The sequence below is a fragment of the Leptonychotes weddellii genome, chromosome 3, assembly GCF_054177405.1.
Source record: "Leptonychotes weddellii isolate Sample4059 chromosome 3, ASM5417740v2, whole genome shotgun sequence".
Classification (NCBI taxonomy): domain Eukaryota; kingdom Metazoa; phylum Chordata; class Mammalia; order Carnivora; family Phocidae; genus Leptonychotes; species Leptonychotes weddellii.
In genome coordinates this window covers 7,348,403-7,374,147 of record NC_138371.1, presented here as the reverse complement: position 1 = coordinate 7,374,147, position 25,745 = coordinate 7,348,403, and the positions used below count along the sequence as shown (strand labels likewise).

The 25,745-nt window shown below is 47.3% G+C and overlaps 2 protein-coding genes across 6 annotated transcripts in view; both read right to left on the bottom strand.

Annotated features, from left to right (window-relative positions):
• The window catches only part of LOC102737975 (nucleolin), a 10,282-nt gene extending 6,507 nt beyond the window's left edge, over positions 1 to 3,775 (bottom strand). The window contains exons 1-3 of the mRNA XM_081813408.1: positions 3,587 to 3,775; positions 2,312 to 2,428; positions 517 to 1,000 (exon numbers count right to left, since the gene is read on the bottom strand). Of these exons, the coding sequence (XP_081669534.1) occupies positions 517 to 1,000; positions 2,312 to 2,428; positions 3,587 to 3,604 (619 nt within the window). The 5' untranslated portion in view covers positions 3,605 to 3,775. The remainder of the gene's footprint in view (positions 1 to 516; positions 1,001 to 2,311; positions 2,429 to 3,586) is intronic.
• A 6,654-nt stretch (positions 3,776 to 10,429) lies between these two features.
• LOC115941251 (general transcription factor II-I repeat domain-containing protein 2-like) overlaps positions 10,430 to 25,745 on the bottom strand; it is a 34,312-nt gene continuing 18,996 nt past the window's right edge. Inside the window, exons 7-8 of one of the 5 annotated variants that reach the window (XM_081813405.1) lie at positions 11,450 to 11,523; positions 10,430 to 10,665 (exon numbers count right to left, since the gene is read on the bottom strand). In XM_081813405.1, the coding sequence (XP_081669531.1) occupies positions 10,645 to 10,665; positions 11,450 to 11,523 (95 nt within the window). In that variant the 3' untranslated portion in view covers positions 10,430 to 10,644. The other 4 variants (XR_014143339.1, XM_081813407.1, XM_081813406.1 and 1 more) reach the window with 4 other exon arrangements.

Below are 25,745 nucleotides of genomic sequence, written 5' to 3'. Positions count from 1 at the left end.
TCCTCCTCCTCCTCATCTTCATCCTCATCATCATCCTCTTCATCTTCGTCCTCAGCTGTGCTCTTGGCCTTCACAGGAACAGCTTTTGCAGGGGCTTTCTTCCCTTTGGCTGGTGTAGTCTCCATAGCTTCTTCTTCAGAGTCTGAAAGTGATGCAACTTAGTCAAAAACTCAAGAGAATTCTACCAAAAACAGTGTTAGTTCTAGGAAAATCTAAGGAAAATATAATCCTATCAATACCACTGTGCTTAGCAAATTATGGAAGGGATTAACAGATTAATTGGAAGCAAAATCCCCCATTATGAAAAATACAAAACGTGCCACTTTAAGCTATTTCTCGGGCAAGCAATCATTTTGGGTAACTTAAGTCTAGTGTACCACAAACACCCCAGAAAATCCCTGGAATGGTTTTCACCTAACTCCCAGGTTGTCATGGAACATGTAGCATTACTACCAAAACCTCACCCCTAATGTATCTTACAAAAGTAGCCCAAGAACTAATGAAAGAACTCCCTACCATCTTCATCCTCATCTTCATCATCCTCCTCATCGTCTTCATCCTCCTCCTCATCATCCTCCTCCTCATCATCTGAGGCGGGGGCGGCAGCAACTGCTTTCATCACCGCTGGCTCGAATTCATCCTCATCTTCATCCTCATCCTCCTCGTCCTCCTCTTCACTGTCATCATCATCTTCCTCGTCACTGTCTTCCTTCTTGGCATTCTTACCATTCTTTGCTCCCTTGGCTGGGGTGGCTGCTCCTTTCTTACCAGGGGTTGCTACCAATGCCTTGCCTGGTGTGGCCCCCTTCTTGCCAGGTGTTGCTACTGCTTTGGCCGGCGCAATCGTCTTTTTGGCTGGTGTAGCCGCTGCCTTTTTGCCAGGGGTGACAACTGCTTTCTTGGCCGGTGTGGCAACTGTGACTTTTTTTGTTGGGGAAACCATCACCTTCTTTGCTGGAGTTGTGGTAGCCTTCTTGCCTTTTTTCTGAGGAATGATAACCTGAAGAATAAATAAAACCAAACATAAGTCTGTTTCCAAACCCAAAAAGACAACCTTGGTCTCATGAGTGAGTACTAAATTCTGGAACTGGTTCTGGCTCCAGACCACATGCATTATATGTATTTTAGCATGTTAAACTATAGGGCCATGACACGGGTCCTTCCATGTGCCTGAAATGAGAACCTTCATCTTCAAATACTCAAGCATAAGGAACCCCTCTTAACAGTTCAAATACCTCCATCATAACCCCACCTTTAAAGCAGCACAGCCTAACATGGACTCTGACAACAGACTGTGTGGACCCCACCTGCCACTATGTGACAGCCTTAGGCAACACTTTAAAAAAAATTCTAAGCCTCAACTTCTTTCTCCTCTGTGAAAGATAATAGCACCAACCTCCCATATTGTTAGAAATTATGAGTTGACATATGTAATTAGAAGTCTTGCACATAAAAAGTTCTACTTATTAAGTGCTACTAAATCATTTAGAAGTCCTACAGTGGGTGGTGGTATAAAGTTCATTGAAGGCTCATTATTAAAACCAAAAAATAAAATGAGTATCAAATACACTGGGCAGTTAGCCCTTGCAAAATTAATACAGGTGAGATCTTAAGCTTGATAAAAACCATTATTCACCTACATCTAAGTTACACTTTTTGTTCACTGCTGGTTTTATTGGGTAATGTATTATCAGTAAAACTTTGATTAAATTCTACACAAGAAATCTGAGCACAAATACAGTAGTTGTCTTTACAATGAGCAAACAGTAGCCAGGAATGGTAACAGGTTAACACAGAGAGAGGTAGCAACCCTCAACCCACACCAAGAGGTACAGTAACCAGTATCACAAAGCTCATATGCAATGGAATAGAGACTAAATCCCGCTTGGAAGCTGGGAAAATAATTGAAATAACAATAATAACTACTATTATTATTCTGGTAAAGCTAACCTCAAACCTGAATACAATGCACAGCAATGCCACTTAACAGTTAACAGTCCAGGCTGTTTATTCAACTAGTATGTTAGGTTAACATACTCAAACTAGAAAAATGTCACTACTTAACAAAACATGTAACACCAAGCCCTAAACAGTGCTCATGGAAAGGAGACTCCCAATCTTTTCTCTCAAATTCAAATACTTACCTATGTCAACATGTCAATGAAGGGCTTGGGAAACAATTATCTCAGCAGGCCATGGATGAATGAATATAATCTTATTTTTGTCAGTATTTTCAGACATCTAACACCACCTGTTTTAACTCTCCATTTCATAGTTGAACACACGTCTCCATTAAGTCATATATAATTACCTCTTCTCCACTGCTATCATCATCTTCATCTTCTGACATTTCCTCATCTTCACTGTCTTCTTCTACCTCTTTTGGGGGAGGAGCCATTTTCTTGGGGTCACTTTGATTTTTACCAGCCTAAAATAGACATTTAGCACATTACACCTACAACATCTCAGACCATTCATACTTTGCCATCATTCTTTAGAGTAAAAAGCAGTCATCTCCCTTTCTTAAAATCCGCCTTTCCTGCCGCCAGATATTAAAATAAAAATGAAAACTGTTATTGAGGTCAACGTTAAAACAGAAACTGTCAACCCCCACCCCATTATTCCTGTCAGGTTTTACAAAAACGACCCAAGAATGAAAAGGCAGCTACAAAGAAAATCATCTCCCCCCTCCTCCTGCCTTCCTTAAGCACATCCGTTTTTAAAACTGAATTTGCAAAATCAACCATTACCTCAGACGTGAATTTAATAGACTACAACTGGCCAATTTTAACGGCCAACAATCCGTAGCCCTTCACCGAGGGCGGGGAACTACATCTGAAAAGAAGCCTTTGGTAAATTCTGGCACCACATCCTACACTGTCGCCTGAATCCAAATTCGGGGGAAGATCTTTAACTTTTTTTTTTTTTTTTTTAAATCAGACCTTAACCTCACTACCTTTGGTCTTCCCATAAAGTTCTTTCCCGTGGTAACAACCCCGCCTCTTCCAGACCCGGCGGGGCCACGTGGGGATACCCCGCAGGTCCCCATGTGCGCGCAGCACGGCACAGAAAGTATGAGGCTGGGCCTCCTCCTGGAGCCCACCTCGTGTCCGCCCGTCTGGCCAGAGCCGACATCCCGTGGGCCGCAGGGCCTCCATCTAAAGCAATCCCGCCGCTCCCCGCCTCACCGCCAGGTCCCCTCCACAGACGCCGGGACACACGCGGCGCGGCCCACGTGGCGGCCCGCGCGCTGGGGCACGTGCGTCAGGAGGCGGGGCCCCCCTTGGGCCCGTCGCAGGAGTTTGGTGTCATCCCTCCACCCCGGGGCCCAGCGCCCCCTCCCCAATCAGTCTCGAAGTCTTTCCGCGCCCCATCAACCGCCCGCGGAACCTCCCGAAGCTCTTCACCTCACCACCAAATAGCCAAAAGCCGCGAGACCTCCCCACTAATCGCGCGAGACTTCCCGCAGCATGGCGCCCTCGAACGCGCCCGGGACGGCGCGCAGGCCCTCCTCCTCGCGGCGCCGCGCGCGCGCTCCTCAGAAAGCAGGCCTCGACGTCCATGCTTGCGCAAGCCGTCTTCTTACCTTTGCGAGCTTCACCATGATGACGGCTTATGCCGGCAGAGTGTGTGGCGAGCGAGTGGCGCAGACGAGCCCAGAGGAACCCAAGCGACGTCGATGGCGGCCGCTGGTACAGAAGATCCCGGAGCGCGTACACTTGGCTGCTAGCTAGAGCTCGAGACTGAGGCGAAAGACTGAGCCTGCCCAGTAATCGCCTCTGGAAAGGCGACGACGGCGCCCTCGTGACTCCGTCTCGACCAATCAGAGGTTGCGCCCATCCCCTGGACCAATCGCGAGCCTCTACCCAAGAACGGCGCGGGGCGGGGCGCAGGCGGGAGTGGGCGGGCCGAGGCGGGCAGGGGAGGGGGAGGGGATTCGGTGGCGGCGCCCTGGGGGCGGGACTCGCTTTGTGCAAGGCCGGCGCTGATTGGGTAGTGAGAGCGCGGTTCCTGAAGTGCCCCTCCGCGGCCCGCTTTCCGGGCGCCTGCGCTGTGGGACGGACGTTTTTGGCGCCGCTCGTTCCCGAGCCCCGGGCGGTTGGATCGGGGTGGTCTTGGGTTCCCGAATATGTCGAGGTCCTGTCGACTCGGGAGGCCTTGGAGATGCTACGCGGCTCCGGCCCGCTCTCCACGCTGAGCCGCCCGGCGGCCGTGGAGAAAGCAGTTCGCCCACCGTTTCCCCGCTGATGAGCCCGAGACCTCCGGAAATTCAGGGACCACAAGGTTCACAGCGCCCTCCTTGGGGGCCCATCTCAGCCCCGCCCGCCAACGGACCAGGGCCAGAAAATCCCCGCCTGCAGGTGGTTCTCTCCCGGGCCACGTGTCCGAAGCTGCCTCCTGAGAGCTTTTTTTTTTTTTTAATACAGTCGCGTATGTTGTGAGCAGTGTACAGATAACACATTTAATGTCAAGTAAGCTCACGCACTAGGTATTTCTCCCAATGAGGAACAGGCCCAGAGAGATAACTTTGTGGTGGTCACCAGGTGTCATAACTGGGGTGGGGAGAGGAACCTGACCAAGCACAGAGCCAACCAACCCTTTGACCACTCACAAGTTCCCTTTTTGTTAATTTGGGACTAAAGCATACATTAAAATGTGACTGCGCATTCAGTATCACCAAATGGCCCAGGAGTCGATCAAAAGCCAAAGGAAAAGTTCCCTCAATGGCGGAGGCACAGAAGGTTCTTTGCATTGTGATCTTGCCGATTATTTTGATGGGTCACTGTGGGCAAACTTCATTGGTGCCAAACAACCCAGAGCACTTCCTGCAGTATAGAGCCTGCCTAGGACATACCCTGGGCATCTGGTACCTAAGATGTTTCTACAAAACCATGCCTGATACCTTCAGCCATGACGATATTTCCGCAATTGAACTGCTGTTCAGAGTCACCTCTGGATATTCTAATTAAAGAGGTTTGGGTTGGGGACCAGGATTTTGTATTTTAACAAGGGCCCATGGGGATTCTTGTGAGCAATCAAGTTATTTTGCAATTCTTAACTAGCATACTCCTGGGACTGAGTATGTAGGAAATCCACAGCTACTCCTGGGGGCTCTGATCAGGGAGGAGGCTGGGGCCAGTTCTGCGGTCAGCACCCTGCTTTCTGACCTGTGCAGATCCCCCAGGAAGTTCATTTTCTGAACTCTGAGATGGGGACCAGGGTACACTTCCTGGGTTATGGGGGACAGAAAGAATGGCATGGGCCAAGGGATGGTGGAATAAGACCCTGGTGTTTTTTGGGGGGGGGGTTGTTTTTGTTTTTAAAGATTTTATTTGACAGCATGAATGGGTGGGGGAGGAGCAAGGGGAGAGGGAGAAGCAGGCTCCCTGCTAAGTAGGGAATCCGATGAGGGACTCGATCCCAAGACCCCTGGATCATGATCTGAGCTGAAGGCAAATGCTTAACCGACTGAGCCACCTAGGTGCCCGAAGACCCTGGTGTTTTCAAGCAGTGTGGCAGAGAGCAAGATTAGGGCACTCATAGGAAGAGGCTGGAGAGATGAGCGGTAGGCATGATCAAGTGAAAATATTCTAGAAATATTGGTGTGGCTGGTTCCTTGTTCAGATCTGTTTATGTCACCTCCTAAGAGGTTTTCCCTGACCTCCTAATGAAAAGTGCCACCCAGGGACTCCCTATCACATCACCCTAATTGAGTCATCTGCAGGTACATAATTACAACCTGGCATTTTTCTTGACTGTTTATTGTCTGTTTGCTCCCTCCCCAGCCATGAGAACATAGATTTTGTTCTCTGCTATATTCCTGGCACCTAAAGCATTGGCGGACACAAGTAGAGGTGAAAATTATTTGTTGAATGAATGAATGAATGATTGATTTAGGAAAAAGAAGTAGTGGGAAGATCCAGTATTGTTTAGTGTTCAAGCCCCTTGCTTTGGAGTCAGTCTGGGATAGAAAAATAGTAATGCTTAATATTTACATAACGCTTTACTAAGTTCCAAGCAGTATTGCAGTTTTTTACATATTGATTCATTTACAAGAAAGTTACCTCTGTTTTACAGAACTAGGGCATAGTGAGGTAAATCAATTTGTCCAGGGTCACATAGCTAGTAAGTAGAGGAGCTAGGACCCTACTCTGTCATCCCAGGTTCTTCATCTATAAAATGGGGATCATAATAGTACCAGCCTCTTGGGTCATTATGGGTATTAAGTGAGATGCTGCGTGTATTTTTTTAGGGCAAATAATAAGCCCCAAGCCCTCAATTAATTTTTTTAAAGATTTATTTATTTTTTAGAGAGAGCACGCAGGCAAATGGGGGGAGGGGCAGAGGGAGAGAGAGAATCCTCAAGGAGACTGACTCCCTGCTGAGCAGGGAGCCCAACGTGGGCCTCGATCCCATGACCCTGAGATTATGACCTGAGCCAAAATCAAGAGTCAGACGCTCAACCGACTGAACCACCCAGGCACCCCAGCCTTCAATTTTTAGCCATTGTTACTATTGACAGACTTGGTGACTTGGATAGAGAGGGAGAAAGGATAATTTACTTCCATTATCTGTTGAGTGTGTGTGTGAATGGAGTGACACAAGCAGGGCTGCAGGTCTGGGGGGGAGCTAAGGAGCTCAGTGTGGGACATATTCAGTGCATGAGGAATACCCATTGCTTCAGGCAATTGGTCCTGCAGAGATGGTCACATGACCACAGGCACAGGCTGTATGAGGAACCTGCCCAGAATAGCAGCCAGAATGAGGACAGGAGGCAGCCCAGGCCTGGTAGGAGACATCTGGAAGTGGAAGAAGGCCCAGAGGCAGAAGCAGAGCCAGAGAGGGGAGTCTTATTTTTTATTTATTTTTTAAGATTTTATTTATTTATTTGAGAGACAGCACAAGTGGGGGGGGAGGGGCAGAGGGAGAGGGACAAGCAGACTCCCCACTAAGGCAGGGCTCCACGCAGGGCTCAATCCCAGGACCCTGAGATCATGACCTGAGCCAAAGTCAGACAATTAACTGACTGAGCCACCCAGGCGCCCCAGGGAGGGTAGTTTTAGAAGCCAAGGAAAGAGAATGTTCCCCCTACTGATGCTGTTCAAGGAGGAAGATGAACTTTGGGATAGCCTGTGGAGAAGGAGCCAGTAGAGGAAGAACTGGAAGGTCAGAAAGAAAAGGAGAGGACAAGATTAAGTGAGGAAGGATTCTTGAATAAAGGGGCTACCCCTTGGTCCAGACCAATTTGAGACTAAAGGTAAGAGTACCTGTGTAGCTACCAGTAAGTGTATGCCAGGATGTAGGCTGGGGGGCGGCGGCAGCAAGGCTGACCTGTCAGTCTGGCTCAGTAAGTGCCTCCTAAGTGCCCAGGTGGTGCCTGGTGCGTGGAAGGTGCTTAGTAAACATCCACTCATTGAACAGAGTGTGGGTGTCAGAATCATGGTAGCTCCCGTCTGTTGGGAGAATGGGAGGTTGTCTTCTGAAAGGAAAGGGAGGGAGCGGGATGGGAGTTTACTGAGCAGAGAGAGTGGTAGGAGAAAAGGAGGGGACACTCTCTTAAATGCCCAAGGATTGAATTAAAAGGCATGCAAAGGTTGGGGCACCTGGCTAGCTCAGTTGGTGGAGCATGAAACTCTTGATCTCAGGGTTGTGAGTTTGAGTCCCATGGTAGGTGTAGAGATTGCTTAAAAACAAAATCTTTAAAAAAAATAAAAATAAAAGGTATGCAAGGGAATGTAAATTGGTGCACCCGCTATGGAAAATGATATAGAGGTTTCTCAAAAAATTAAAAAATAGAGCTACCATATGATCCAACAGTCCTACTTCTGGGTATATTTCCAAAGGAAATGAAAACAGGATTTCAAAGAGATTATCTGCACCCCCATGTTCATTGCAACATTATTCACAATAGCCAAGATACGGAAACAACCTGTCAGATGAATGGATAAAGAGGATGTGGTGTGTATATATATATATATATATATACACAATTGGAATATTATTCAGCCAAAAGAAAGAAAGACATCCTGCCATTTGGGACAATGTAGATGGACCCGGAGGTCATGATGCTAAGTGAAATAAACCAGACAAAAACAAATACTGCATGTTATCCCTTATATGTGGAAGCCTAAGAAAAGAAAAAAAAAATCTAACTCCTAGAAACAGAGTAGAAAAGTGGTTGCCAGGGGTTGGGGAATTGGGGAAATAGGGAGAGATTGGTAAAACGGTGCAAACTTTCAGCTATAAGATGAAGGAGTCTGGGCACCTGGGTGGCTCAGTCGTTAGGTGGCTGCCTTCGGCTCAGGTCATGATCCCAGGGTCCTGGGATCGAGCCCCGCATCGGGCTCCCTGCTCAGCGGGAAGCCTGCTTCTCTCTCTCCCTCTCCCCCCCCCCCGCTTGTGTTCCTGCTCTCACTGTCTCTGTCAAATAAATAAATAAAATCTTAAAAAAAAAAAAAAAGATAAAGGAGTCTGAGGAGCAAATGTAAAACATAGTGACAACAGTTGAGAATACCATATTGTATAATCGAAATTTGCCAAGAGTAGAACTTCAGTGTTCTCACCAAAACAGAAAAGATAAATATCTGAGGTGATGGATATGTCAATTAACTAACCAGGGGAACCCTTTCAGTGTCTAGTATATGAAATCACCATGATGCGTCCACTTTTAAATATCCTACAATTTTAAATGTCAATTATACCTCAAAGCTGAAATTTAAAAGACAAACGCAGAGCATCTAAAAATAAATGAAAGGTGAGTAAACACCAGATGAAATAAATTGCTTATAGCCAGAACAGGAAAGAGCAGATGATGGCTTTGAACAGGCAGGGTGGACCTCCCTTGCAAGGTCCAAATGCACTAGACCTTGGATGAAGGGAAATTGTGGTGTGAGCCTGCCCTAGCATATAATGGGGTGGCAAACAAGAGATCCTGCCTCTCCACTCTGTGCCCTTCTGCCTGTGTTTTTCATCTATTCAATGAAGGCAGGAATTATTTTTCCCTTTTCCAAGGCTATGACTAAGTATTAAGAGTAAAGCCAAGATGGCTCAGATCCATATCCTCAGGGGTTCTAAATCGGAGATTCCAGAAAGGAAACCATAAGTGGCTTACCCAAATGCCCAGAAACTTAAGTAAGGCTCCCTCCAGTGTGATTCTCCTGCTGCCAGGATTCCAATGCTCTCCTCTATCCCTGTAGAGGGATAACCAGGACCGCAGGGTCTGTAACTAGGACCCCAGGGTCTACACAGAGTAGAGTGGCAAGAGCTTAGGAGTTTGGTTTCCAAATGCTGCTTTTTTTTTTTAAGTTTTCTAAAAATGACTTACTTGTTGTATTGCAAAGCACACACATGGTATAAAAGTACACAAAGTTCAAAAAGATGCACAGTAAATGGTCTCCTCCCTCCATGTCCCCTGGCCACTGTGTCCCAGGACAATGCCAGCAGCAGTCTCTTGCATATCCTTCCAGATCCAGTCACTGCATTTGCAAATAGACACGTGCGTATTTATTATATTGACCACAAATGCTATCTACATACTATACACTCATGTGAACTCGCCCTTTTTTATTGACTAGATTTATCCTGGAACTCCACATCAGTGCATGCAGAGCTACCTCATCTTTTTTAATAGCTACAGAGCATTCCTCATGTGGAAGGATCCTTTATTTAACTATTTGTCCTTACTTCTGGGCATCTGGGTTTGTTTGCTATGTGTTGCTTCTACCAACTGCCATAGTAAATAAACTTTTTACACACTTTATTTTGCACATTTACAATTATACCTGTAGAATACTTAAATGGAGAACAGTGGGGTCAAAGTGTGTGGTCTTTCACATTTCAATCGATGCTCTGCCAAGTGTGGGGGTTTTGGTGGCAGCTCCAGCCAAGGGTGATCCCACCTGCCCCAGCTGGGGCTATCTGCTGCTCCCAGAGCTCCGGGGCTGAGACAGCACTCTACATTTCGGCAGAGGAGGAGGATGTGGGAGAGGTGTGAGGTCACCACATCCACTGGGTATCGCTGTAATTCTTTTCCTCGAATTTTCCTACTGGGAGTCTGACCAGCCTCTGACACGAGCCCACAGCCGCGGGCACTGCCTTGAACAGCCACTGGCCATCTCTTCCGCTGCTCGGCACAGCCCTCTTGTCAGTCCCCACTACCGACTGCACCTGTCTGCACTGAGGGGCCCACTCTGGGCACCCAAGGGCACCTCTGCACCCCCAAGACCCAGCCGGCCACAGTGGGCCTCACATCAGCGTGAGGGGGTCCCACAGCCCACTGGAGGGAGTCTATGCATCTTCAGAAGGGTAAACTCCAATTCCCAGATCCAGACCTCCAGGAACCCAATGCCTCAGTTAGGCCCCAACCAGCAAAGAAAAACTGCCTCAGGTATTTTTTTTTTTAAGGTTTTATTTATTTATTTGACACAGAGAGAGAGAGAGAGAGAGAGCGCACAAGCAGGGGGAGCGGCAGAGGCAGAGGGAGAAGCAGGCTCCCCGTGGAGCAGGGAGCCCGACCCGGGACTCCATCCCAGGACCCTGGGATCAGGACCCGAGCCCGAAGGCAGACGCTCAGCCGTGGAAGGCTAGTCCACTGAAAGGCCGCGGCAGAGGTGGAGGGACAGGGGCTGCTTCCGGGGCAGTTGCTCAAAGCAGAGGGTCAGCGCTCTGGGCAGGGGGAGGGGAAGGAAGGGTACAAGGCAGCAGTGAGCACCCCACTGGCCTTGAGAGGAATTCACAGCCTCAACTCCAGGGCACCCAGCTGGTCCCTGAGCCCAGAGGCCTGGGGTGTCTGCCTTTGTCTTCTCAGTTCCCCACTGCACCAGTGGCCAGGCCTGTCCCCCAGGAGACAGAGCCTGGGGGACAACCATCCTGCTCCAAGCAAGGGCCCAGAAAGGCTCTCATTCCCACCTCCCCAGCACCAACCCGCTTCTGCTCTCCAGGGGCTCCTCCCCTCCCCCTCCTCTCCCTCTGGACTGTTACCCTACCCTCTACTTCACAGAGGAAAACAGACCTCCCCAGGGCACTCTCCCAGCCGGATTTATATCCAGCCAAGTCCCTAGCTCCCCTTCAAGGTTCCAGGGGAAGCTGGAATCATTTCTAAAACAACACCCTTTCTCCTGAGCCCTCCCCACCCTGCTGGGGGCCCACTGCAATGATCTCCCTCAGCCACACCTTCCATTTCAATACCTCCTCTTTTCTATTATCCTTCACTGGAGCAAGCTTCTGGAATCCTTGAGAAAAGATGTGCCAGTCCCTCTCAGGCCCTGCAGGGGCCTCCAGCCCCACGCTCTGGGGGGACCCCATACACCCCCTTGGTTGCTAGCCCAAAGGACACTTTAGATCTTATCTTTCTGGACCTCTCTGTGGCTTCTTTCTCTTGACCACATCTTCTCCCCAGCCTTCTTCCTCCTCCCTTCCATCCTCTGCTGGGATCTGTACGCATACTCACCCATATGTGTTGTGATTGGTGTTTTAGGGGCAAAGAAGAGCACTCAACCCAGTCTAGGGATAACAGGAGGACTCCTGGAAGAGATGGTTGAGTCCCGAGAGTTGACCAGGAGGCCAGGGATGGGGGAGGTCATCTCAGGCAGGGGGCCTATTGGGAAAAGGCCAACAGTCCAGTTGGCTAAATTCTGGAGGTCTTAGCGGGGCACAGGACCATGAGTAGGATGAGGGCAAATGAGGCAGTTGGATGCAAAATTTAAGGCCGAACTCGGTAATCAACATGATATTATAATGCAAGATTTAAAAATCAAAATTAATATGAGAAAATACATGAACAGGGGTACCTGGGTGGCTCAGTCGCTTAAGCATCTGCCTTCGGCTCAGGTTATGATCCCAGGGTCCTGGGACGGAGCCCTGCATTGGGCTCCCTGCTCAGCAATGAGCTTCTTGAGGTTATGCAGAATTTATCCTAAAAGGATTCATCCTTTTATTGGTGCTCAGTAAATACTGATTCCATGAATGATGCCCACATGCCGTAGGGCTACTGGAGGAACCTCATGACTAGCCATGGAGATCCCAGAACTCCAACCGGTGTTCCAGAGACTATGGAGATCCCAGATACTCCAGCTGTCTCCAGGTCCTAGAGTCTAACCCCAGCCCATGGCCACCTTGTCGGACCAGGGGCACCCTTCCCAGCCAGGTCCTCTCTCTCCTGAATCTCCACTGTCCCCCGCTTGGCCTCAGCCTCTGTCCCCATCCAATCCTCTGGTTGTCCTCCTGGCTCTAGGGCCCTGCCCTGTGCAAAGGATTGAAAGGTAAGGTTGAAAATAGATGAGGGTCTAGACCTCAGCTTTGTAGATTTGGAAACCTGAACTTTAAAGAGATAATTTATACCTCACACTTAAAAAAAAAGTGTTGGTGAGGATACGGGGAAACTGGAACCCTTGTGCACCGTTGATGGAAATGTAAAATGGTGCAGCTGCTATGGAAAACAGTATGATGATTTCCTCAAAATATTAAAATAGAGGTGCGCCTGGGTGGCTAAGTTGGTGAAGGGGCTGCCTTTGGCTCAGGTCATGATCCCAGAGTCCTGGGATCGAGCCCTGCATCGGGCTCCTTGCTCAGCAGAGAGCCCGCTTCTCCCTCTCCTTATGCCTGCCGCTCCGCTCCCCCTGCTTATGCTCTCTCTCTGTGTCAAATAAATAAAATCTTTTTTAAAAATTAAAATAGAATTACCATATGATCCAGCAATACCACTTCTGGGTATATATCCAAAAGAATTGAAAGCAGGGTCTCAAAGACATTTGCACACTCATGTTCAACCAAAAGGTCCCCAATGTCCACCAACAAGTGAATGGATAGGGGCACCTAGGTGGCTTAGTCGGTTAAGTGTCTGATTTTGGCTCAGGTCATGATCTCAGGGGCCTGAGCAGGGACTCCCACTCAGCAGGGAGTCTGTTTGTCCCTTTCCCTCTGCCCCTCCCCCTGCTCATGCTCTCTCTCTCAAATAAATAAAATGTTAAAAAAAATTTTAAGTGAATGGATAAACAAAATGTGATATATAGAGAGATATATACACACAATGGAATATTACTGAGGCTTAAAAAAGAAATTCTTTTTTTTTTTAAGATTTTATTTATTTACTTGAGACGAGAGAGAGAGAGTGCCCAGAGGCAGAGGGAGAAGCAGGGTCCCTGCTCAGCAGGGAGCCCAAAGCGGGGCTCCAATCCCAGGACCCCGGGATCAGGACCTGAGCCAAAGGCAGACACTTAACCAACTGAGCCACCCAGGTGCCCCAAGAAAGGAAATTCTAACACATGCTACAATATGATGAGTGTTGGAGACATTATGTTAAGTGAAATAGGAGAGTCACAAAAAGACAAATATTGTATACTTTCACTTCATGAGTTACCCAGAGTAAACTCATAGAAACAGAAAATAGAATGGCGGTTGCCAGAGGCTGGGAAATGGCGGGGGGGCGGGGGGAATGAAGAGTTATTGTTTAATGAGTATAGCATTTCAGTTTTGCAGGATGAAAAAGTTCCAGGGCTTAGATGCACAACAGTGTGAATATACTTAACACTACTGAACTGTATACTTAATGTTTAAGATGGTAAATTCTATTTCAGGTTTATTTTATCACAATTTTTAAAAAGATAATTTAATTTTTTAAATAAGAAATACATTCAAGAAACCAAACAATATAAAAGGACAGATGGTAAAAAGTATCTCTTGCACTCCTGTCTCCCATTTTCCTGGTTCCTATTCCTTTACCCTGCACAGGTAACTGCTTTTTAAAATGTGTTAACCGGGCACCTGGGTGGCTCAGTCGTTAGGCGTCTGCCTTCAGCTCAGGTCATCATCCCAGGGTCCTAGGATCAAGCCGCATCCGGCGCCTGCTTGGCAGGAAGCCTGCTTCTCCCTCTCCCGCTCCCCCTGCTTGTGTCCCCTCTCTCGCTGTGTCCCTCACTGTCAAATAAATAAAATCTTTAAAAAATAATAAAAAATAAAATGTGTCAGCCATAAAGGACAAAAACCATATACTCATCTCAACAGATGCAGGAAAAGCATTTTACAAAATCCAACACCCTTTCTTGATAAAAACACTCAACAAAGAAATAGAATGTTACTTCCTCAGTCTGATAAAGGGCATCTACAAGATTTCCACAGCTAACATCACACTCAATGGTGAAAGACTGAAAGCTTTTCCCCTTAAGATAAACAAGACTGGGGCGCCTGGGTGGCTCAGTTGGTTAAGCGACTGCCTTCAGCTCAGGTCATGATCCTGGAGTCCCGGGATCGAGTCCCACATCAGGCTCCCTGCTCAGCGGGGAGTCTGCTTCTCCCTCTGACCCTCCCCCTCTCATGCTGTCTCCCATTCTCTCTCTCTCAGATAAATAAATAAAATCTTTTAAAAAAAAAGATAAACAGGACAAGGATGTCTACTCTCACCACTTCTCTTCAACATTGTACTGGAGGTTCTATCCAGGATAATGGGGGTGGGGAAGGCATCTGGTTTGAAAAGGAAGAAGTAAAACTATCTCTACTTGCAGATGAGATTATCTGATATATAGGAAATCCAACAGGATTCCCCCCAAAACTATTAGAGCTAACAAAAAGTTCAGCAAGACTGTAGGATAAAAGTGTGCGAAAATCAATTTTACTTCTATAAAATAGCAATGAACAATCAAAAATGGAATTAACCATTTTTTGAGAGAGAGAGTGCATGTGTGTGGGCAGGGTGGAGGGGCAGAGGGAAAAGGAGAGAATCTTAAGCAGGCTCTATGCTGAGTGAGGAGCCTAACACAGGTTTCAATATCACGACCCTGAGATTATGACCTAAGCCGAAATCAAGAGTCAGATGCTTGGGGCACCTGAGTGGCTCAGTCTGTTAGGCATCTGCCTTCTGCTCAGGTCATGATCTCAGGGTCCTGGGATCAAGCCCCGCGTTGGGTTCCCTGCTCAGTGGGGAGCCTGCTTCTACCTCTGCCTCCTCCCTACTGCTCATGCTCTGTCTCTCCCTCTCTGTCAAATAAATAAAGTCTTAAAAAAAAAAGAGAGAGATGTTTAACCAACTGAGTCACCCGGGTGCCCCAATCAAAAATGGAACTAAGAAAACAATTCTGTTGGGGCGCCTGGGTGGCTCAGTCGTTAAGCGTCTACCTTCAGCTCAGGTCATGATCCCAGGGTCCTGGGATCGAGCCCCGCGTCGGGCTCCCTGCTCGGCGGGAAACCTGCTTCTCCCTCTCCCACTCCCCCTGCTTGTGTTCCCTCTCTCGCTGTGTCTCTCTCTGTCAAATAAATACATAAAATCTTTAAAAAAAAATTCCAGCTATTTTTGCAGAAACTGACAAGCTGATCCCCAAATTCATGTGAACATGCAAGACCCAGAATAAGCCACACAGTGTGGGAAAAGAACAAAGTCTGAGGACACTCTTTCTTACCTCAAAACTTACCCCAAAGCTGTGGTAATCAAGACTGTGTGGTACTGGCATCAAGACTGACATATAGATCAATGGAATAGATTGGAAAGTCCAAAAATAAACCCATGCATTTATGGTCAACTGATCTTGACAAAAGTGCCAAGACAACTCAACAGGGAAACACTCTCTTCAACAAATAGTTCAGGGACAACTGGACGACCACATGCAAAAGAGTGAGACTGGACCCTATCTCACACCGTTTACAAAAAATAACTCAAAATGGATCAATGACCTAAATATAAGAGCTAAAACTATCAAACTCTTACAAGAAAGCATAAGCATAAGTCGTTCTGATCTTAGAGGAGGCAATGATTTCCTAGATATAACACCAAAGGTATAAGCAACAAAAGAAGAAATAGATACACTGGACTTCAACAAAAGAAAAAAAAAAAGAGAATTTCGGGGCACCTGGCTGGCTCAGTCTGAAGAACATGCAATTCTTTTTTTTTTTTAAGATTTTATTTATTTATTTGAGAGAGAGAATGAGAGAGAGAGAGCACATGAGAGGGGGGAGGGTCAGAGGGAGAAGCAGACCCCCTGCTGAGCAAGAAGCCCAATATGGGACTCGATCCCGGGACTCCAAGATCATGACCTGAGCCGAAGGCAGTCGCCTAACCAACTGAGCCACCCAGGTGCCCCATGCAATTCTTTTTTTTTTTGAAAGATTTTATTTATTTATTTGAGAGAGAAAATGAGAGACAGAGAGCAAGAGAGGGAAGAGGGTCAGAGGGAGAAGCAGACCCCCGCTGAGCAGGGAGCCCAATGTGGGACTCGATCCCGGGACTCCAGGATCATGACCTGAGCTGAAGGCAGTCGCTTAACCAACTGAGCCACCCAGGCGCCCAGAACATGCAATTCTTGATCTCAGGGTCATGAGTTTGAGCCCCACGTTGGGTGTAGAGATTACTTAAAAAGAAAAAGAGGTATTTATCTATGCTACAACATGGATGAACTTTGAAAACATTATGCTAAGTGAAAGAAGCCAGATGCAAAATACCACATATTTTATGATTCCATTTATATGAAATATACAAAATCAGCAAATCTTTTTTTTTTAAGATTTATCTATTTTTAGAGAGAGAGAGAGAGAGTGCGAGTGCATATGAGCTGGAGGAGAGTTAGAGAGGGAGGAGAGAGAGAATCTCAAGCAGACTCACCACTGAGCAGGGAGCCCAACACAGGGCTCAATCCCACGACTCCAAGATCATGACCTGAGCCAAAACCAAGAGTTGGACGCTCAACCGACTGAGCCACCCAGGGGCCCAATCAAATCTTTTTTTTTTTTAAAGATTTTATTTATTTATTTGAGAGAGAGAGAGTGAGAGAGCACAAGAGGGGGGAGCGGGAGAGGGAGAAGCAGACTCCCCGCTGAGCAGGGAGCCCGATGCGGGACTCGATCCCGGGACTCCAGGATCATGACCTGAGCCGAAGGCAGTCGCTTAACCAACTGAGCCACCCAGGCGCCCTCAAATCTTTTTTTTTAAACATGTATTTAAGTAATCTCTACACCCAACATGGGGCTCAAACTCACAAACCCCAGATCAAGAGGTGCATGATCCCCCAACTGAGTCAGCCAGGTGCCCCCAAAATCAGCAAATCTTTAAAGACAGAAAGGAGATTAGTGGCGTCCAGGGACTAGGGGAAGGGGGATATGGGGAATGACTGCTAATGGGGATGGGGTCTCTTTTTGAGGTCATGAAAACATTCTATAAGTAGAGAGTTGTGATGTGAATATATAAAAACAAAAAACAAAAAAACCCCACAATGAATTGTATACCTTAAAAGGGTGAATATTATGGTATGTGAATTATATCACAATAAAAAAAATTCCACATAAAAATATATTTAACCTTCAAGGAGAAATACAGCTCTCACTGGACCAGGACTGTATTATTTGTCAACCAACAATGGAAGCTGAATCAGAAAGGAGCTGGGCAAACATGGAAGGCCAGCTGACTCTCTTCACAATATATCTAGATTCCTAACCCTCCTCATCATGTCAGCATTTCCATGACAGTAAGATCCATTCCCAGCTCCCCAACTCTGCTCTCTAGCCCCACGGGCTTTCTCTGAAATCTCCAGACTCACCCAGCCACACTCTCACTTCCTGGTCCAGGTCTGGTTCCTCTTTGTCTGGGGACATGAGCATGAGCCTTTGATTCATGTTGCCTCCGCTGAGATCACCAGCATCTCCAGAGCTCCCACAGGGTGCTGGGCCTAGCTTGATGCGTGACAGAGCAGGAGCTCAGCAACTGTTTCTGGAGTGAACTGGAGTTAGGAAGAGCCTCGTTGAGGGGATGTCATCTAGACTGAGACCTTAAGGGCCCGTGGGATCTGTCAGCCAGGTGGGTGAGGGGAGAGTGCCCTCGGCAGGCCAACAGCATGTGCAAAGGCCCTGGAGAAAGAGGGCTGGTGCCGTGCTGAGGACTCAAGGGGGACTGAGGGGCTTGAAGACTCCTGAGCAAGAGGAGAGGAAGAAAACCTACAGCAGATGGGGCTAGAGAGGCAGATCGGGATTAGACACCTTTCATTGCAAGCAGCTGCTCAAAACTGTTTAAATATCCAAGGGATTCGCTGGCTCTCAGCACTGCGAAGTCCCGGGTGCCCCGATTCTCAGCCACTTCAGGGCTAGCTTGATCCAGCAGCTCAAAAATGGCATCCCGTACCTGCTTTTTTGTCTTTCTTTCCTCACCATTCCATGTCAGCTTTCATCATGGTGGTAGCTTTCATCACGGTGGCAAAATGTCTTTTGCTGCAGTCAAGCGATGAACCTCATGGCTATACACCCTAGGGTCCAGAGGGAGCTAGAAAACATTTTTTTCCAGCAGCCCCCGCCAAAAAAAGGCATCTTCATTGGCCTGGGATTGGAGGCCCACCCTGTGGCCCAGTAATGGGATGATGCTGATCGGTGTACGTCTGAGCCACCTGTCCCAGTCCCAGGCCCAGGTGGGTCAGCACTTGGGCCAGTGGGTACCCTCAAAAGTGAACAGGGAACTAAGACAACAGAGAAGGGTCATGGGAGACAACCACAGTAGCCGAAAACTCAAATTATTTTCATTTACTAATCTATGTGGGGTATCATCTCTATTTTGAGGGATCGTAAAGAACCAAGAGGTTTAAACGTAACAGTAAAATGCTACCATCATCACTGGGGTGCTGTGGCTGGTGTGACCCCGGGAAGAATGCCCCCTGGGACTGTTTTCTCTTCAGTGAAAGGAAGGGCTAGGTCACCCGGCCATCAGAGCGGTGCTTCCCACTCTCCAAGGTCCTGCTCTCCGAAGGGAGGTGCAGTGGCCTGATGTGGCCAGCAGGTGGCAGCGCCAAGGCACTCCTGGTTCGGGCCAAGCCCACGCGCTTTTCTTGGTAGAGACAGCGGCTGGCTTCTCCAGCCAGATCCTATACCTGCTGTGCTTTCTTGGGAACCACGACTTTTGGGTGGCAGCAGGGCCAACTCCATGGGTATGTGACCCATACTTTGAAGGGCCCTGGGATTGGTTCAATGCTCCGCTGTTCCTGTCTTGAAACCTTAACAACTGTTGAACAGGAGTCCTGCATTTTCATTTTGCACTTGGCCCCATAATTATGGTGCTGGGTGGCAGAACTCATACTGCCTCGGGGATCCCTATCACTGCTATTTCTCAGAAATGTGCTGGGCCCTTCTCTTTGCTGGGCCTTTCCTCAGCCTTCCTGGGGCTCCTGATCATGCTTGTCTCCAGCAGCTCACTGTCTATTGGGAAGCCTAGAAACGACGAGAACCCTACAGGGGGAGGATGGGAACCCTATTGGGGAGGATGGGAACGCTATAGGGGGAAAAAGTAATCCCTCTGGTGAGCTCATCCATGGCCTCGTGGTTGTTACATCTGCTGGAAACCTTCTGGGTCTTACCTTACTTGACCCTTTGGAATTTGACACTCAATCCCTCTATTCCACAGAGTCTCAAGACTAGCTGCATTCTCCCCTGGACCACCTTCTCACTGCTTCACAGCCATCAGTGTCCCCTGGGCTTCCTTCCATTTTTTTAAAAAGTCAACTACTGAGGTGAAATTTACATACAGTAAAACTCAACTTTTGGGGTGTACAGTTCAATGAGCTTTAGTAAACATGTACAGTCATGGTATAATCCAGAAAGAATACTGCCAGCCCCCCAAAGTTTCCCTTATGCTCTTTTGTAGTCCGTCCCCTGTCACTCCCAGCCCCCATGACCCCTGATCCACTCTGTCTCTATGGTTTTGCCTTTCCAGGTCATAGAAATGGAACCATACAGCAAGTAGCCTTTGGGGCCTGGCTTCTTTCACTTACCATCAGGCCACTCCCACAATGAATATTATTTTTTGGTGTTCCAGGCACAGCCCTGGCTGAAAGCACCAGTCTCTGCTGATGACACCCACCGCTTACCACTGAGACCCCTCAGGATCCCTCAAACCAGCTCCTCTGCCCTCATTCTCTCTATTGGTCATCAAGCTAGAAGTCTGGGAGGCATCCTTGACTTCGTCTGGCATCCCTCCATATCCAGAAGTAACCCTCCTCCATCCCCTCCCGCACTGCCTCGGTTTAGGCCCCCCCACCCACACCCCTGCAGGAGTCTCCAGGCTGGTCCCCCTGCCTTCCCGCCCTGGCCCTGCCCCAGCCCAGTCAGCCAGTATCAACCCCCCAACACTGCAAGTGCCTGGGGGGCGCAGTTGGCCAAACTGGCCTCTGCCTGTCTCTCTGGCCTCACCTCCCTCCGCCTCCCCTCCTCAGAGCCCTGCACTTCCGCCAAACAGCGGGTGCTGTTTTTCCTGAGCCAGAGTCAAGACTATTGAACAACTTCACAGACACTGACAGTGAACTTGATGAAATGACACTGTTGCTGAGTAAGCGGCACCCAAGTAAAATAGTTCAAAATGTCTACTGGTCATTTCCAAGAAACTTAAGTGTAAAAAGCAAAGTGCAAACGGGATCTAGAATAGGCTCCCTCTCGTGTAAAGAAGGGGAGCCAGAGAATATACACGTGCAAAAAGAAATACAGTACGAATAAAGCGGACACTGAGATTGGTTACTGGGCGGACGACCGGGGTAAGAAGACCAGAGAATGGGAGGCATGGGGAAGCCACACTTCTCTGGATACAGCTGTATAGTTCTGACTTTTAGAATCATGACTAGATTTCATACTTCTGAACACATTTGTTAATCCACAAGGAATTGGGGAAGAGGGGGAGTGGAGATGACCCGGAGAGGACTATAAACAGGAACAAATGACCCTAAGTGTACTACAAATGAATAATAACCCGAGGACACTGGGAGCACTTACCTAAGCAACTTTAGAAGAGAGTATTTTGACCATACACTCTAAGACTAAAGGAGAAAAACTGTACAATATTGTACTCTAAGTAGTAGGCTTATTTTTCAGAGAAGTGTGTGTCAGAAATTCAAAAAATACTGGGGGCACCCAGCTGGCTCAGTAGGGAGAGCATGCAATTCTTGATCTTGGGGTTGTAAGTTCGAGCCCCACGTTGGGTATAGAGATTACTTAAAAATAAAATCTTTTAGCGACATCTGGGTGGATCAGTGGGTTAAGCATATGACTTTTTTTTTTTTAAAGATTTTATTTATTTATTTTTAGAGAGAGAGAGAGAGAACACATGAGAGGGGGGAGGGTCAGAGGGAGAAGCAGACTCCCTGCCGAGCAGGGAGCCCGACGCGGGACTCAATCCCGGGACTCCAGGATCACGACCTGAGCCGAAGGCAGTCGCTTAACCAACTGAGCCACCCAGGCGCCCCAGCATATGACTCTTGATTTTGGCTCAAGTCAGGATCTCAGGGTCCTCGGATAGAGCCCCCTCGGGCTCTGCACTCTAAGCTCTGCTTGTCTCTCTCCCTCCTTTCTGCACCTCCCCCAATCTCTCTCATGTGCACTCTCTCTAATAAATAAAATCTTTTAAAAATAAAATCTTAAAAAAATAAATGCAGAAAATATGCGTATTCTAGCATTAAACAGGTAAATAAATACACTGTGATGAAAGCCAGATTTCTCACTATCAGAAAAATCAGTTATAAATACAGAAAGGGGTCAGCTAGAATAAACAGTGTGGTCTTGGACCGGAAGTAGAGGCATCGTTGTGAACTCATGGTTTTCGAAATACAAATATGTCTGAACAGCTTGTGGTAGGTATCCATGCGTATGTACGTACATTTCCTGACTGTCCACTGAGAGGGTCTGAAAGTCCTAACGCCCAACACCAACGATGTCACCCAGCACCCAGGTCTTGGTGTCTCATGCCATTCTGCAATGAAAAGCACCATGGCTTCTTGGAGAATAGCCATATCTTCAGGGCTGTGGCAAGGAAGTTACAAGATGAGCCTCCCACATCTTGTGGTGCTAGAAGGTAAGGAAGGGTTCAAATCCTAACGGGGACATGGGGACCCATATCAGTGGACACAGGAGGCAAACTTGAATGGGCTCCCATGCCAAATCTGGGACAACCTGACAGACAAAATAAATAATGATCATAATGGATTATAATCCATAGAAGAAGCTATAGAATAAAACAAGAATCTGTGAGTCCACACGGATATAAATACTTGAATGAATGAAGAAAAAAAAAAGGTGAAGGGAAAAGTCTTCCCCACAGAATTCCAACCAATCGGGGTGCCTGGGTGGCTCAGTCGTTAAGCGTCTGCCTTCGGCTCAGGTCATGATCCCAGGGTCCTGGGATCTAGTCCCGTGTCGGGCTCCCTGCTCGGCGGGGAGCCTGCTTCTCCCTCTCCCACTCTCCCTGCTTGTGTTCCTCCTCTCGCTATCTCTCTGTCAAATAAATAAATAAAATCTTAAAAAAAAAAAAAAAAGAATTCCAACCAATCAACGTAGAATGAGGAAAACTGAAAACTGCCATTTGGCAGATACCCAGTAATAACTGTTTCAGGAAAAAATCAGCAATAGATGCTAAAATTACTAGGGAAAAGTAGGATGAGGAACAGGATATTTAGAGAGTCTCTTAGGATCTCTCCTTGAGAGAACTTACAAACAAGTAATATTACAGTGAAGGAATCTGACAGAAACCACCTTAAGCATAAATGACTGGGGAGGTGGTCACTCCAAGGTGGGCCAGGAGAGGCTTCTCTGAGGAGGCAACATTGAAGCTCTGACCTGGGTGGTCAGAAGACTTGGAGAGGAATATTCCAGAAACAGCTCTGTCCAAGGACTCAAGGCACAGAAAGAAGGCAAGTGGCAGGTATACAGTGAAGAGTAAAGTAGATAAGAGATCAGGGAGACAGGAGACCTCCTATTACACATGGCTTTGTAGTCCCATGGTAGGTAAGGAGTTCAGGCTTTGTTTTTTTTTCTGTTTCTTTTTTTTTTTAATAACTGTGTAAACTACACATAACCTTGACCATCTTGATTATTTTTAAGTGTATAGTTCAATGGTATGAAATATATTCATAACGGTGTGCAACTACCACCACCATCCATCTCCAGAACTCTTTTCATCTTGTAAAGCTAAAACTCCATACCCATTACACATGAAGTTCCCATTTCCCCTCCCATACACCTGGCAACCACCATTCTACTTTCTGTTTCTACGATTCGGACTATGCTAAGTATCTCATATAAATGGAATCATCCTGTATTTGTTTGTTTGTTTTGTGACTGGCTTATTTCACTTAGCATGATGTTCTCAAGGTTCATCCATTTTGTAGCATGTGTCAGAATTTCCTCCTTTTTAAAGGCTGAATAATATTCCACTATATGTATATGCCACATGTTGCTTATCCATTCATCCACTGAGAGACCCTTGGGTTGTGTCCATGTTTTAGCTCTTGTGAACAAGAGTATACAAATATCTCTTCAAGATCCTGATTTCAATTCTTCTGGGTATACACCCAGAAGTGGAATTGCTGGATCATATGGTAATTCTACTTTTAGGTTTTGAGGAATCACCATACTGTTCTCCACTGTGGCTGCACTATTTTATAGTCCCACAGCCTGTCCAACACTTGTCTTCTGTTTGTTGTGTGATAGCAGCCACCTAATGAGTCTGAGGAGGTATCTCATTTGCATATCCCTACTGATCAGTGATGCTGAGCATCTTTTCATGTGCTTATTTTGTATTTGTTCATCTTTGGAGAAATGTCTATTCAAGTCCTTTGCCCATTTTTAAATTGGGTTGTTTGGTTTTTTGTTGCTGAGTTAGAGGAGTTGGGGTTTTATTATAAATGATAAAGTAGCCAAGAATGTTAAGCAGGGGAGTAATGTGTCCTAATTTGAGTTTTTTGTTTTGCCCTATTTTTTGGTCACTCTGTTGGGTGGACAATGCTTTGAAGGCAAAGAGTTGTAGACGGAGACACTAGAAACAGGGAGACCATTTTGGGGTTTTTGTAGAAGTTCAAGCAAGAGATGATGGTGGTCCCAGCTAGCGGAGTGTTCACTACAAATGGGATTGTAGAGAAGTGGGAAGATTTGAAACCTTAGTTAAGTAGTATAATCAACAAGATTTTGCAACTAAATAGAAATGGGAAATGAGTAAGAAGGAGTCCAAGATGACTGCCAGGGTTCTGGCTTGAGACAGAACTGGGTACATGATGGTACCATTCACTAAAATAAGAAAACCAGGGGAGAATTGGTTTAGGAGCTGGGGAGAGAAATGATGAATTCAATCGTCAACACCACACATTGAAATGGCCTGTGGGACATCCCAATGGAGAGGTCCAGCAGCTTCCAGGCTGGCATTTAGAAGGAAGAGCTGAGGCACCTGGGTGGTTCAGTCAGTTGAGCAGCTGACTCTTGGTTTCAGCTCAGGTCACAATCTTGGGGTTGTGAGATCAAGCCCTGCATCGGGTTCTGCACTCAGCATGGGGTCTGCTTGAGATTCTCTCCTCCCTCTGCCCCCCCGCCTGCTCACTCTCTCTTCTCTCAAATAAATAAACCTAAAAAAAAAGAAGAAGAAGGAAGAGTGGGGCTCGAGATTCCACAACGGAAGCCTTGCACATAATAATTAAGTCATGGGACTAGATGGTTCCAAGGGGACTTCCTGAAAGTGTAATAAAAACACAGGTGTAGGGGCGCCTGGGTGGCTCAGTCGTTAAGCGTCTGCCTTCGGCTCAGGTCATGATCCCAGGGTCCTGGGATCGAGCCCCGCATTGGGCTCCCTGCTCTGCGGGAAGCCTGCTTCTCCCTCTCCCACTCCCCCTGCTTCTGTTCCCTCTCTCGCTGTGTCTCTCTCTGTCAAATAAATAAATAAAATCTAAAAAAAAAAAAAAAAAAAACACAGGTGTAGGTACACATGTACGTAATTATTGGAAGAAGGTTGGTATCTTTTAACCACTGCTTGAAGAGAGCCCTGACTGACCTCCCCTGTCCTCTTCTCCTCAAAAAGGTTAAAAGTCACTGGTAGGGGCCCCTGGGTGGCTCAGCCAGTTAACTGTCTGCCTTCGGCTCAGGCATGATCTCAGGGTCCTAGGATGGAGTCCCACATCGCACTCCCCACTGAGCAGGTAAGTTATAGGGAGAAAAAGTCATTGGAGAAAAATCAACATTCAAGGAGGAGGAGAGGGCCTGAAAAGAAGCATTCAGAGAGGAAGGAGAAAAATGAGAATGAGATTTCAAGGGGAGGGAAGAGGTGGGCAGTGGCATCAAATGCTGCAGAGATTAAGGTCAGATCTAAAAGCGGGGCTTCTTCACACTCATTAATGGTCCCAGAACCTCTGCCCAAAAAGGCTGTCCTGAGTGTCATCAGATGCACTCTGCCTCCCCTTCCCTGGACAGCAGGGATTTTCTCTGGCCTTCTCAGAACATGGCAGAACAGAAAAGGGATCCCACACCTGGAAATCACCTATGGCTTATTTGATGCCAAGAGAACTCACCCTGGTTGGCAAAGGCCCATCAGTACACACCTGATGCAAGCAAATAAACTCAACTTGAGCTTGGAAGACTGACAGATATTTAGGATTTCCCTGTTTTTGTTTTTGTTTTTTTTAAAGATTTTATTTATTTATCTGAGACAGAGAGAATGAGAGAGACAGAGAGCACATGAGAGGGGGGAGGGTCAGAGGGAGAAGCAGGCTCCCTGCCGAGCAGGGAGCCCGAGGCGGGACTCGATCCAGGGACTCCAGGATCATGACCTGAGCCGAAGGCAGTCGCTTAACCAACTGAGCCACCCAGGCGCCCCCTGTTTTTGTTTTTAAGATTTTATTTTTTTATTTTTTAAGTAATCTCTACACTGAACATGGGGCTCGAACTTACAACCCCGGAGATGAAGAGTTGCATGCTCGACTGACTGTGCCAGCCAGGTGCCCCAGGATTTCACTGTTAAGTGGGGGAGGGAGGGAGGGGGGAGCAGA